General features: G+C 42.5%; 1 protein-coding gene across 1 annotated transcript in view; it reads left to right on the top strand.

Moving 5' to 3' along the window:
- The first annotated feature begins 3,249 nt into the window (after positions 1–3,249).
- The window catches only part of FBXO9 (F-box protein 9), a 32,304-nt gene continuing 20,836 nt past the window's right edge, over positions 3,250–14,717 (top strand). The window contains exons 1-3 of the mRNA XM_070418410.1: positions 3,250–3,616; positions 6,539–6,622; positions 9,513–9,668. Of these exons, the coding sequence (XP_070274511.1) occupies positions 3,614–3,616; positions 6,539–6,622; positions 9,513–9,668 (243 nt within the window). The 5' untranslated portion in view covers positions 3,250–3,613. The remainder of the gene's footprint in view (positions 3,617–6,538; positions 6,623–9,512; positions 9,669–14,717) is intronic.

Here is a 14,717-nt window from a genome sequence, read left to right as displayed (position 1 = left end):
AAACGGAAAATCGTTATCAATGACATGACAAGGAAATAAGAGGGAGCCTAGCAAATTTTATGCTACTCTCATGAAAAAATGATTTTTAAAGTATCTAAAATGATCAATTTTAGTCAAATTCAGTTGTCCAAGAAAGTCTACCTAGCAAATAGAGGGACTATCTTGGTTTACCTTAACAAGTGTCCACTGGGCTAGTAAATGGCTTAGTCAGTAGTTCTAGCCTCCGGGAAAATTACAAGCCGGTAGATATAATATGAGGCAGGACAGTAAGAAGCTAAGAAAATTTCTGGGCAAATGGAATGGGAAACTGAGACGAGAACAAGGCCAAACAATTTGAACAATTTACAGCTAGTGAATTGTAAGACTTTATCTTCCCTAACCAACCAAGGACACTTGAGAGCAAATGGTTTATACCTCCCCTCCCTAACCAGAGAATACATAGTTTAAATCACCCTGGTGGGGGAAAATAGAGAACAGAAACCCAATTATTGCCATATGTGCCAACCAAACCCAAGGACGGATAAAATCAGGGGAACAAATAACAAACACCTGATTAGAGCCAGACAGACCTAAGAAAAAAGTAAAGTTGACCAAAGAATAATCCCAAATTCCTCTACATGCTCATTTTGATACATTAACATATTAAAAATGCACCTGGAAAGCTGATGCACATTCTACTGAGGCCCTCCCCTAAGTTTCTCAACTGCAGAAAAAAGGTAAAAACCCTCAAGACAAAGGCCCAATGCAGGATAGCTCTAGAACTTTTTTTTTTAATATATTTTTATTGATTTTCTACAGAGAAGAAGGGAGCGAGATAGAGAGCCAGAAACATCGATGAGAGAGAAACATCGATCAGCCGCCTCCTGCACATCTCCCACTAGGAATGTGCCCACAACCCAGGTACACGCCCCTTGACCGGAATCGATCCAGGGACCTTTCAGTCCGCAGGCCGACGCTCTATCCACTGAGCCAAACCGGTTTCGGCAGCTCTAGAACTTTTTACTTTCTTTCTCCTAAACTCTAAGGGTCTCCATGAGACTTATAACCAGAGAGCAGTGGGCAGTGGCAGCTTGTCCGGGCTTACCCCCTGAACCTGCCTCCAAGGCCGCCTTTTTCTCTGACTTTCTAGTAAGCTAAAAGCAGCCCTGCCTTGGCTCACTTCTTCCCTATGACCTTTCTAGGGAGTCAAAGCAGCCCCACCTAGGCTCTCTCCTGTTGCTTCTCTTACCCCAGTCCTTCCTTTGTTTCACTGTCCCCAGCTTTAATAAATGCACTCTCAAAATCACTGGACTTGTATTGTGAAATCTTTCCAGTACAAAGTCAAGAATCCACACACTACAGGTTGGACTGAGGTAGACCTACTTTGCCCAGTCTGGTGACAATAGAAGCCTGTAAAGAGGTCTAATGCATACTGATCTAATATAGAAAGTTAGTAGCTATGAAACCTAAAAGCATTTTAATAAAACATGTGCTCAATTTATCAGTACAAATGCTAATTATTACTTTATTAATCTTCATTGTTTATTTGCTAGAAAAATAGAAATCATCTGTGCTAATTGACCAAGATATCTCAAATTAGCACTCAACAGTTTAATGAAATAGAGTTCTTAAAATATTCCTATACCTTATTCTTCATTTGCAAAACTGATTCTTTGTATTCATGAGTCACATATAGTTTTCTTCTGTTATAAATTCTTACATCTAATCTTTCCCTCAGATTTAAATATCAAAATCCTTTTAAAGAGATCATTGGGAAGAAAATCATCCTTTTTAATCCTCACCCAAGGATATTTTTCCACCGATATTTAGAGAGAGTGGAAGGAAGGGGGAGAGACAGAGAGAAAAAACATCTGTGAGAGAGACACATCAATTGCCCTGGACGGGAATCAGACCTGTGACCCTTCAGTCCACAGGCTGTCACTCTATCCATTGAGCCAAACCAGCTAGGGCAGGAAAATCATCCTTAAAAGACCTAAGCCTAAAGTCTCTTTTAAAAACTAAAAACCATTTAAACTTTGGTTCTCCATGAAACATGAAGGCACTTCTTATTGGTAGCTGATTTAGGGTGCAACTAAAAACACCCCTCCGAAGGGAGGATCCCATATTAAGACAGCAGTTGGGCTTCCATATTGTATGTAGCTCACCATTCTCTCCTCCCCATCCCCCTTTTTTTGCCCTCTATGTTTCTGCCCCAGATTCTAAGATCTCCAGAATAAGATAAAGGATAAGAGATTTAAACTCTGTGAACTTGTTGAAAGTAGGGTCTTAGTACCTGTTACTTAATAGAAGCTAGAAACTTCTTAAATTTTTGCTAAGTGAAGAAGGTAAGAGGCTCTACGACTGTAGGTTTTCATAGAGCATGCAAAATTCCGTATTTAAAACAATGTCAAGTGTGTGAAAATAAAACTGTATATCGCCTGGTAAGAATGCCTGTGGGAGTGAAATGGAGTGTTTGGTCTTTAAGAGGTGGGGCGAGTATCCTGTGCAAGTTCCAGAGCTCAGCGCGGAACTGAGACTACAAATCCCAGAGTCTCCCGGGCGCCGTCTGGCCAGGACTTGCTAGTCCTTCCCCCGTTGCATGATGGGATCTGTAGTGAGACCTTCCTTGGCTGTGGCTGAGGTTACATCCCCCTGCCGCTCTCCTAAACCCATCTTTTCCTCAACCTCCAGACCCGTGCTTTAAAAAGTTAAATGGTTACAATAGCCTGTGATGTAGCGGGTTTCACAGTTTCCCTGCATTCCTGGCGTGGCACTCCAGCCAGAGTCGCCGCGGGACAGCCCCGAGCGCTAGTTCGATGTTCATTAGGGCTACTTGCCATGGGGTCTCAACCCTTAAGGAGTTACATTTTTTTTAAAGATTTAAATTTTTATTGTTCAAAGTATTACATATGTCCCCTCCCTGCCCCCCCCCCCCCCAAATTGACCCCTTCTAGCCCACTCCCGCACCACGGCCCCAGGCCCTCACCACCCTATTGTCAGTATCCATGGGTTATATGCATAATGCGTACAAGTTCTTTGGTTGATCTCTACCCACCCACCCTTTGAGTTACATTTTTGAGATAATGGTTTCTCAAGTTTGCATAAATGTTCACTGAGCCCAATAAGCGGGTTCGGCCTCTCGCCTAGTTTTGGCCTCGCGCACACAGTAGGCCCACGCCCCCTGGTCCTCCACTAGGCGGCACGCGCCGGCGGTAGGGCCGAGCCGCCCACGCAGGCGGCGGCGGGGCACTGCGCATGCTCGGCGCGGCGGCACAGCTTTCTGCAGCGGAGGGGTGAGCTCTGCGGCGGCGTGTGGGGTCTTCAGCAGGGCGGACGCTCGGGTTCTCGCACAGTCTCTGGCCTCCGCTAGCGACGGGTGTCTCCCCGCTCCTCGCGTCCCCGGCCGTCGCCCCAGCGCGCCCCGATCTGGCCCCCGATCCCGCGAAGATGGCTGCCGTACGCCGGGCCCGCAGTTACCGCCGCTGCCTGGTGCGCTACTCCGACCGAGAACTCTGCTAAGCCCCCTGCAGTAGACAGGCAGGAGTAGACACCCGGACACCCAGCACACCTCCTCGGGGGACGGTGCCGAGGGGGCGCGGAGAGCCCCCCGACCGCGGCCGGCCGGCCCGCCAGCATGGTAACCTGAGGAGGGGGTCGGGGGGTCCTGCGAGGCGGGGGTGCGGTGTGCCAAGGGGGTGCGGTGTGCCAAGGGGGTGCGGTGTGCCGAGGGGCCAGGCCAGCGGGGAGGAACCCTGAGGGAGCAGGAAGGGGCTGGCAGGGGTGGGAACTGCACGGCCGCTAGCCATGATAGGATCTCTGACCCGAGGAGTGGAGGGGTGCCAGCCCTGACCCCCACCCCCCGGGCTTTCTTCCTGCTGAACCCTCAGCCGGGGTCCGTGTGAGGAGAGTGGGTTTGCAGGACGGCAGAGAAAAATGCCTCCCCTCGGCTCGCTGAGGACCCTGAACCAGCCTCGCTCCTCTCTAGGGATTTTATCCGAAGCACTGAGCAAAGATTGAGCTGAGCCGTCGCCGCCTCTGGGTCCGGAGGGCGCCCTGGCCAACGGAGGCACTTGTTGATCGCTCCCCCTCTGCAAAGCCGTGCCCACGGGGAGGCCTGGGCTCCGGGCGCCCCGTGACGCGGCAGTGCCCTGGATGGGGTGCTGGCAGGCGGGCCAGGCGGCGTGGGCTTGGAAGGGTTTTGTCTCGCCTCTCAGCAGCGAGGGCCTGAGAAGCGGCCGCGCGGTGCACTGGAGAGGCTGAGCTAAGCTTCAGAAATGGACAACGCAAAGCAAATTCCGTAGGACTATTTCAGGCCGGACTAGGACGCCTCTGCCCTCGGCTGCCTGGCTTTGGCTTGAAATCATTGTCCGTCCGAGAAACTGATCTCTAGGGTTGCAGGACTCAGGAGTGAAATGATGCCAAACGAATTAGCGTACAGTAGACACTCAAATATTTATTGTGAATAAATGAGTGGCCGAGTGAATTGATTTTATTAATCTGGATAGGGAAAGCAGTAATGGACTATGCTCCTAAACTTTCAGAATTGGTTCTCTGACCAGGATTAAGCACTTAACTTTTTACATTTCATTAATCGCACGTGTGAAACAGAGGAGTTAAATGATGAAGACACGGGCTACTCAAGTGAAAGGTGAAATTTAGGTCACACTCAATTAGGAAAAACTAAGTGAAAATCTCTGGGTGACAGCTGAGGACCTGCGTATTTCAAGTGGTATTTGAATTGAAAAATGTCGTAAAACCCAAATTGATAGTTTCTCATTTTTGCCACACTGTCAAAATCAAGGTAATAATGGATTAAAACTCTATGATAACACAGGAGCTCAGGGAAGAAGAAAGGTGCCATCTGTATTATAGGTTTCCTGTTTTCCTCATTCTTGAGAAATGCATTATCTATCCACATGGCATTTTATTTGTTAATTCAACCGATTTTTTTTTTTTGAGCACCTGTTATCAGCCTGGCATAGTGCTAGACCCTGGTACAATACCAAACCAATATAACCAAAACTGTAAGGTGATTTGTGGTAAACTTTTAATCATAGAATGTCACCACAAGGGGCAAGTCTTAAGTGTCGTGATACAAGCACAAGTGTAATGAAAAGAGGCAATTAAAAGGATCAGCAAATGCCTTCCACTGGGATGATCCCTGAGCTGAATCTTGAAGGATGAGTAGCCAAGTGAGGAAGGAGGCACAGTCATTCCAGCCATCATTCAAGCCACATACCCAGGAGCAGGGAGCTGGAGAGAGCAGGGGAAGTGTTGAAGTCAGTTTAGTATGACCACTAGGTGCGAGGTAGAGAAAGCTGTTCCCTGGGCACCCTAGGGCACCCCAATTCCCTTGTAATTAGCTGTACTTAGAGTTTACAATAATAAAGCAAACTCTTATTTGAGAAGAAATACATTTCTCAATGGGATCTATAAATTCAAAGTTCTTTCTTGTGTATTTTCCTATTAGTGATGTTCTTAGTATGGAAAGCTCCCAGCTTAAGAGTCAGAAGAAGTGTATTGCTCAAATTTTCCAGTTTCTGGAAATTCATCTGAGTTTTGGCCTCTTTTATTTATTTCTTTGCTGATTTAGCTTTTACGGTGTGCCAAGCACTTTATCATATACTAACTGGTTCAAGTCTTAAAGGCACCTCTGCTGAAGTCTGGTTCACACAGATAAGATAGGAAGCTAGGCTTATTTATGTTGCACTACAAAGTTGTTCAAGTACGTAACTAGTTACTGTACTCCAAGATATGTGCTAATACAAACATTTTTTTCCCCCTGGAAGCAAATTAGAACTAAAATTGGCAATTGTGAAACTTAACATCTTTGGAATGAGTAAAATTAAATCGGTTTTATTATTTTTTCTAACCTTCAAGGTCATTTCCCTGATTGCCACATTTCTCTATAGGACTGACCACAATAAGTGTTAAGCAAGTCCCATTTGCTAATAAGTCTATTACTTAACAGATTGAACCTAGGCAACATTTCATCTTCACTGGAAGGTAGGGTTCAGTTTAATTTAGCAAACATTTATTGAGAACAAAAGGATAAAATGAAAGCAATTGATCTGAGATTTCTGTTAAGCTCCAAACCATGCACAGTCCTGCTTTATTCCATTTTAAATTAATCTGATATATAAAAATCTGGATTTATAAACTAGAAGGGGCTTCTTTACAAAAAAACATTTCACTATTACATGTCTTTGGTTTAGGAGCTTTCCTAGTGCATTTAAAACATTAAGCAGAAAAAAGTCATATTCACACATTAATAAGATGCCAGTGTGTAAAAGAAGGAACATGTATATATGGATTATGTACATCATCTTTTATGTGATCTGTGTAACAAAACTATTTGCTGAAAATAACAACTGAATGTTATTTTCCAAAGCATAGTTGTTCTTTTTAACCACCTACCAAAACATTTAAAACTAGAGCCTGTGAGGAAAGTATCTAGAGAAAAGCAACTTTATATTTCATTGGGCAAGTAGCTAAGATAGGTGTAGATTTTAAAGAGAAACTGATGTTGATTATTTGTTTCCCTCCTTCCCCCCTTCAGGCAGAAGCTGAGGAAGATTGTCATTCTGATATGATCAGAACAGATGATGATGAAAACGAAAGCCCTGCGGAAACAGATCTGCAGGCATGTTTCTTCAATATATATTTAATTCTTATTCCATTGCTTTCCAAACATAAACTGCAATTGGTCATAATTGTGAAGATCTATAGGTTACTTTGCATTGGATTTAACTGTATTTTCATACTAGTTTATAGAATGCTTAAATTATAACTATGTTATGGATTTCTTTTTTTTTTCCTGTAAAAAGATGTATCAGTAATTGCTGCTGTGTAGTTCAGTATCTGGGTTTAAAGTATGCAAACCTGGGCTTAAGGCATGACTCAAAACCCATCACCTCAAAGAAGAAGATTGACAGATTTGACCACCTAACATTTTTAAACCTAAATATAGCAAAAGACATCTTAAATCTGTCAAAAGAGAAATAATCAACTGTAAAAACTATTTACCACATATGGGTAGAGGATTGATAGCCTCAGTATATAGGGTATCTTATAAATCAGCAAAAGGAACACAAGGTAGAAATATACGAATGGACAACTAATGGAAAAAATAATATAAATGGCTATTAAACATTTGAAAAGATAACTAGCCTCTAATAATTGAAAAAATACAAATTAAATCTACACTTAGTTTTTTTTAAAATGATCAAATTGGTGGTGAATAATGCCCATTGCCATACAGGCTATGAGAACACTGATGCCGTATACATGAAAGTGTAATTGCTACAACTTTTTTGGAAGGCAGTAACAATATGGGTCAAAATGAGAAACATATGTTCCCTTTGAACCAGCAATTCTGCTTCCAGGAAATTAAGCCTAAAGAATCACGGAGAAAGCAAGTAAATATACATGTACAGAAATGTTTATTGTAGCATTGTTTATGTGGAAAAATGGAATACAACCTAAGTGTCTATCACTTGTGTTAAGTAATGATGCATCCATACAGTGAAATACACAGCAGCCATTTAAAAGAATGGGGTAAATCTTTGTGCATTGAAATAGAAAAATATTCATTGTAATTTGTTAAGTGCATCTTACTGAATTCTTCAGCTTTATAATATTCATTTGGAATGCATCATCTAGTAGATATTAAGAGTGCTGCTAAAGATTCTTGAGGTTAGAGGTATACATGTTAGATGTAGGAAGGTGGGATCCGAAGGTCAATGGGGAAAAAAAGGAGACATATGTACAACTATTTGTAATACTTTAAACAATATGAAAAAAAAATACATTTTCATGTCAAAAAAAAAAAGCAGTGTACAGAATGGAGAGAAAAAAAATTTTAGAAACATATATATAATTTTTAAAAAGCCAGGACTAATACACAATCCTACTGGCAATGGCCTTCTCTGGGAGGAAGAGCATCTTGGGTTGGGTTCCCTAGAAAGCAAACTTGGAGATGGAGAGTACCACGTAGGAGGCATTTAAAGCAGTACTCTTGGGATCAACACTGTTTGGTCACCTCGAAGGGAGAGAGGGAAGCCAGAGTTGAGGGGAGTTGAGCTGCTGTGCAGTCTTAATGGATCACCTTCGTTATTCCTGTGGAAGTTCTGAGGATGGAAGAACCTTTGAGAGGCAGGCTTTTTCAGTCACTGATTACTTTCATTGATGTATCATTGGGTAGGAATCACCTGGGAAGGGAGTGTGATCTTGCTGAGGCAATACCCCAAAAGGGCTAACAGCTGAGGGAATCCCAGCAGTTGGGGGATGTGGCAGCACAGCACCACACAGGGGACTTCACTTATCCTGTATTTGAAAAAGATTAATGATATGTATTAGAAAAAATATTTTCTTATTAAAAAAGAGAAGGGTTGTTAACGGATAACGTTGGGTTTGCGTACAGAAATTTTAGCAGCACTCAACATCTGCTAGGTGGTGTATTCCAAGGAAACAAATGCTTGAAAGCATCTAAGTTGAGTGCCTAAGTGATGGTGTATATTTTTTATTCTAATTAAAACTTGTTTTTCCCATGCCATTAGATATTTCCTGTGTAGACAATCTTATTTTAGGCAAATTTTCATTATATTTTTCAAGTTTTAAGCAGAAAATTATTTTAGAATAGGCGTTTATTGGTATTAATTAAGTAATTTAAAAGAGTGTTTTCTGATTTTAGAGAAAAAATATATATATACACACATACATACATACATACATACTAGAGGCCCAGTGCACGAATTTGTGTACCTTGAAAGGAACTGTGAGCTGCGAGGCTGCAGTGGGCACAGGAGCAGGTCTCAGCCCATCCTCCCCCGCCCCCCGCCTGGCCCCTGGTCCCTTGTCTGCCGGCAGCCCCGCTTCTACTGCTGCCGCTCCCACATGCTGACAGCACTGGCCTCGCTTGCACCTGCTAACAGCATGGAGCAATTGGGGCCAGCGCCAGCATCGGGTGCAAGTGGGCTGGTGCTGTCAGTGGGTGCGAGTGGCAGCTGCTGCCCTGATTGCCCCTCAGGAACAGGGAGAGGTGGAGAAGCCCTCAGGGAGATTGGGGCTGGCAGCTGCTGCTCACACCCGCTGACGGCTCCGGCGCTGGCTGCAGGTGCAAGTGGGGTTGGAGCTGTCAGTGGGTGCGAGCAGCAGCTCAGGTGCTGGCTGCGGATGCTCGCGCTGGGCAGGACCACAGTGCGCAAGAGCAAAGAATTTTCAGTAACCACCAGAGGCTCGCCCGATGACAGCAACCAGCACCCCACCTTGGTCTGGAGCCCCCCCTCATCTGCTCCACCATCCTGCTGCGGCTGACGCCTGCCATTTTCCGTGTGTGCTCCCTGGTGGTCAGTGCACATCATAGCAACCAGTTCAGTTGTTCCCCCATTTGGTCTATTTGCATATTAGGGTTTTATATAGATAGATCGATAGATAGATAGATAGATAAGATAGATAGATATGACCTATTGACAAATTGTTCCCATGTTGAGCTACTCTTTCTAGAGAAGTCCTAAAATAATTTTTTCTTCTAGGCACAACTCCAGATGTTCAGAGCTCAGTGGATGTTTGAACTTGCCCCAGGCGTAGGCTCTAGCAATTTAGAAACTCGATCTTGCAGAACAGCAAGAGGCTCTTTTCTGAAAGCAGCAGACACCAAAGGAAAGCAAGAACTGGCAAAAGAAGAAAAGTTAAGTATTATGGACATCGTACTTGAAAAATACTTTGACAAGTATACCAGTTTATCCATCCCTCACTTCTCGGTACTTTGGGTGATATCACTACTCCTTATGGGCTTCTCTCCTGCAGGTACACTATCTTCATAAACCTGACTTTGATAATTTATTGATCTCTGAGATTCACTTGGTCTCTTAGAGGTTGATGCCTCTGAATTTATTACAGAAGGGCAAAAAAAGTATTCAAATGTTAACAGTTTTTCAAAGGTCTTAATGCAATATTTTGTTATATTTTGAATTGAACAAATTTATAATGATGTATTAATCACATCTTTATTCTGGAAAATTTTCAAAGTGCTCCCACTGAAAAAATTTTGGATGCTGTCTGATTATTTACTTCTTTCCTATTACTTATTCACATGAAGTGGGCACAGTACCCCATCTTTTCATTATTCTCCTGTACCACAGAAGCTGTCATCTTTATACCATCAGATCCAAGTTTTTATTTACAAGTAATTTGCCATTAAATAATTGACATTACCATGATAACTAAAAACTTCCATGTTCATTTTGTTTTAATTTTTATGTTTTTATTAAATTGATTGGGGTGATATTGGTCAACATGTTATATAGGTTTCAGGAGTGGGTTTCTATGTTACAAGATCTATAAATTGCACCATGTGCCCACCACCCAAAGTCAAATATTTTCCTGTCACCATATATTAGGACCCTTGTTTTAATTTTAAAATAATTACAGATTCACAGGTACAGGGAAGTTTTCTGGACTCTTTTCCCATTCTCCCTTGATAGTGATGTCTTACATAGCTATAATACTAGGAAATATACATTGGTACAATGCATGGGGCTTATTCAGATTTCCTAGATTTAGAAGCACTTTGTGTGTGTATGTAAATAAATAGTTCAGTGCAATTTTATTAATATGAAGCTTCATGTAACCACCACCACAATCAAGGTACAGAATCATCTTGTCACCACAAGGCTCCCTCTTGCTATACCTTTACAGTTACACTCTCTCGTCTCTCCCTCCTCCCCAGCCATTCCTAACTACTGAAAAAAACTGATCTATTCTCCATTTCTATAATTTTAATATTTTAAAATTTGAATAAATTTTATTTTATTGTTGAGAGTATTACAAATGTCCCTCGTTTTCCCCCCTTTACTCCCCCCCCCCCCCCCCCCATCCATCTCCCACCCCATCCTGGGCCTTCACCTGTCTATTGTCTGTGTCCATGGACTATGACTAATTTGTACTTCTAAATCCCTTATCCTTTTTCATCCATCCCTCTAACATTCCTCCAATCACAATGTTGTCTGTGCCTATGAGTCTGTTTCTGTTCTGCTTATTCATTTATTTTGATTTTTTAGAATCAATTGTAAATATATATGTATCACCATTTCATTGTTCATATTTTTTATCTTCTTCTTAAAGAAGACCCTTTAACATGTCATGTAATACTGCTTTGATGGTGATGTAATACTGGTTTCCTATAGCTTTTTATTGTCTGTGAAGCTCTTTATCTGACCTTCAATTCTCAATGATAGCTTTGCTGGGTAGAGTAATCTTGGTTATAGGTCCTTGCTTTTCATCACTTTGAATATTTCTTGCTACTCCCTTCTGGCCTGCAAAGTTTCTATTGAGAAATCAGCTGACAGTCATATGGGTGCTTCCTTATAGGTAACTAACTGCTTTTCTTTTACTGCTTTTAAGATTCTCTCTTTGTCGTTAATCTTTGGCATTTTAATAATGATGTGCCTTGGTGTGGGCCTCTTTGGGTTCATCTTGTTTGGGTCTCTCTGTGCTTCCTGGACTTATATGTTTATTTCTTTCACCAGGTAAGGGAAGTTTTTTGTCATCATTTTTTCAAGTAGGTTTTCAATTTCTTGCTCCCTTTCTTCTCCTTCCAGCACCCCCATGAAACAAATGGTGGTACACTTAAAGTTGTCCAAGGGGCTCCTTACACTATCTTCATATTTTTGGATTCTTTTTTCTTTCTGACCTTCTGATTGGTGTTTTTTGCTTTCTTATATTCCAAATTCTTGATTTGATTCTCAGCGTCCTCTACTCTACTGTTGAATCCCTGTAAATTATTCTTTATTTCAGTAGTGTATCCTTTATTTCTGACTGGTTCCTTTTTTATGTTGTTGATGTTCTCACTAAGGTCCTTGAGGTTCTTGAGGTCCTTGAGCATCTTTATAACCATTGTTTTGAACTCTGTATCTGGTAGTTTCCTTGCTTCTATTTTATTTAGTTATTTTTCTGGAGATTTCCTCTGTTCTTTCATTTGTGGCATGTTTCTTTGTCTCCACATTTTGGCTGCTTTCCTGTGTCTATTTCTATGTATTAGGTAGATTAGCTGTGTCTCCAGGACTTGGTAGAGTGAACTTGTGTATGTAGTAGATGTCCTGTAGGGCCCAGTGGCTCAGCCTCCCCAGTCACCTGAGCTGGGCGCTCCAGGTATGCCCTTGTGTGAGCTGTGCACTGTCCTATTGTAGTTGAACATTGATTGATGTAGGTGTCACTGGGAGGGATTGATCCCCAAGCCAATCAGTTGCAAGGATCGGCTGCAACTACAGCAGAAGAGCTGCTATGCAGGAGCCAACCCTATGGGGCCCTGGACTTGCTTCAGTGGGGCTTTGTTGCTCACCGAGTCTGCCCCTTGAGTGTGTCACTTGTGGAGGTGGTAGAGTTGTAATTCAGAGTAGTCAAAACTGGCCTCCTGGGAGGTGCAAAGTCAGTCACTCCCTGTGCCCTGCCTGCAGCTACCCAGATTGTACTACAAAGCAATCTACAGATGGCTTCTACTTGTATTGGGCTTGGAGGTGTCCCAGAGAGGCCGAGCTGTGAACCAAGATGGTCTGCCACTAGTGCCAACCCTGGGGCCACTTACTGAGAGGTACGGGGCATGCTGAGGCCAGCTGCTGCTTGTTTGAGAGACTTTAGGAAAGTCTGAAGCATGAAGCCAGTTGTATGGAAAAGGCACTGCAAATGGCTTGGTTGAGCCTGCAAGTAAGGAAGGGTGGGGTTTCAAGGAATCACCAGGGCAGGGCAAAAAGTGTGAGCCAAGTTGATGGAGATTCAGATATGGCACTGGCCTGTCTCTCTGTGGCAGAGAGATCTCAGCAAAGGAGCATTGAACTCTGCCAGCACTTCTGTCTGGGAGAAAGCTGCCTCTCCAGCTCTTGCCCTGATTCCACACAAGTTAGTTCCTTCTTGAATGTCCCAGGTTCCTTTCCAGCTGCTGCTCTAGTGCTGGAGCTCAGAGGGAATGAGACCGTGCATGGGTTCTTTAAGAGGAGCTGCCTGAGGCAGCAGCTTCCATGTCACTCAGCCTCAATCCCTTCTGGTTTTTACAGTCCGAAGTTACAGGGGCTTCTCTTCCCATCACTGGAACCCTGGGCTGGGGATGGGGGGGCCTGGTGTGGGGCTGGGACCCTTCACTCCTCAGGGAAACCTCCACAGCCAAGACATTCCTCCTGATTTTAAACTACCATACGCGGGAGTGGGACCAACCGGTTCACAATTCACCCCACGTCTCCACCCCTCCTACCAGTCTTGATGTACTGCTTCTTCAATCCCCTAGTTGTAGGACTTGGTTTCAGCTAGATTTCAGGTGGTTCTGAATGCTGATTGTTTTAGTTGTAATTTTGATGTGGTTGTGGAAGATGGCAAATACCATGTTTACACCATCATCTTGACTCGAAGCATATAATTTTAATATTAAAAAATACTATATAAATGGAACCATACACTTTTGAGATTGGCATAATTCCTTTAAGATCCATTGAAGTTGTGTGTATAAAAAGTTTGTTCCTTTTACTGCTCAGGAGTATTGCATGTTATGGATACCCAATTTCTTTAACTATCCACCAGTTGAAGGACATTTGGGTTGTTTCCAGTGTTTGGCTATTATGTATAGAGCTGCTGTGACTATTCATGTGCAGGTTTTGCATGAATATAAGTTTTCATTTCTTTGGCCTAAGAGTGTAATTTCTAGGTAAGTGCATCTTTGGTTAAAAGAAACTGCCATAGTCCCACAGGTGTGGCTTTGGCTGAGCATCATACTGTGAACCTAGAGGTCACTGGTTCGATTCCTGGTCAGGACTTGATCCCCAGTAGGGGGCATGCAGGAGGCAGCTGATTGATGTTTCTCTCCCATGGATGTTTCTCTCTCTCTCCCTTTCCCTTCCTCTCTCTCTAAAATCAATTTAAATATCTCTATCTCTATCTAATCTATATCTATATCTGTAGCTGTAGCTATAGCTATATCTATATATTAAAAGAAAAAAGAAACTGCCAAACTGTTTTACAGAGTGTTTGTACCATTTTATGTTCCCTCAGCCATGTACGAGTGATCCAGTGTCTCTGCATCCTAGTCAGCATTTGGTGTGTCATTACTTTTTAACTTTAGCCATTCTGATAGGTGTATAGTAATACTTCATTGTGCTTATTTAAAATAGGTTTTTATTTATTTCAGAGAGGAAGTGAGAGGGAGAGACAGAAACATTAATGATGAGAGAGAATCATTGATTGGCTGCCTCTTGCATGCCCTCTACAGGGGATCGAGCCCACAAACCAGACATCTGGCCAGACCAGAATCAAACCATGACCTCCTAGTTCATGAGTCCATGCTCAACCACTGAGCCACACTGGCTGGGTCACATCATTGTAATTTTAATTTGTCTTTTCCTAATGTCTAATGGCGCTGTTTTCATGTGCTATTTCCAGCTTTTATATCTTCTCTGTGCAATTTTGGTTTATCTTTTCTAATTAGATTGCTTATGTTTTCAGTGTTGAGTTTTGAGAGTTCATTTTGTTTTCTAAATGCTTTCTCTGAGTTTATAGTTTGTCTTTCCATCTTCTTTAACAGAATATTTTGCAGAACACGTTTTTAACTTTGATGAGGTCCAATGTATCAACTTTCATGGCTTGTGTTTTTGGTGTGAAGTATAAGAATTTTGCTTACTGCTAGGTCTCCAAGATTTTCTTTATCATTTTTTTCCTAAAAGTTTAAAACATTTTAATTTAAGTCCATGATCATGTTC

The sequence above is a fragment of the Myotis yumanensis genome, unplaced genomic scaffold (genome assembly GCF_028538775.1).
Source record: "Myotis yumanensis isolate MYYU_CA2020_CCGP unplaced genomic scaffold, mMyoYum1.0.hap1 SCAF_6, whole genome shotgun sequence".
Taxonomy (NCBI): Eukaryota; Metazoa; Chordata; class Mammalia; order Chiroptera; family Vespertilionidae; genus Myotis; species Myotis yumanensis.
Note: the sequence above shows the minus strand (reverse complement) of the source record. Positions and strands in the feature narration are given on the sequence as shown.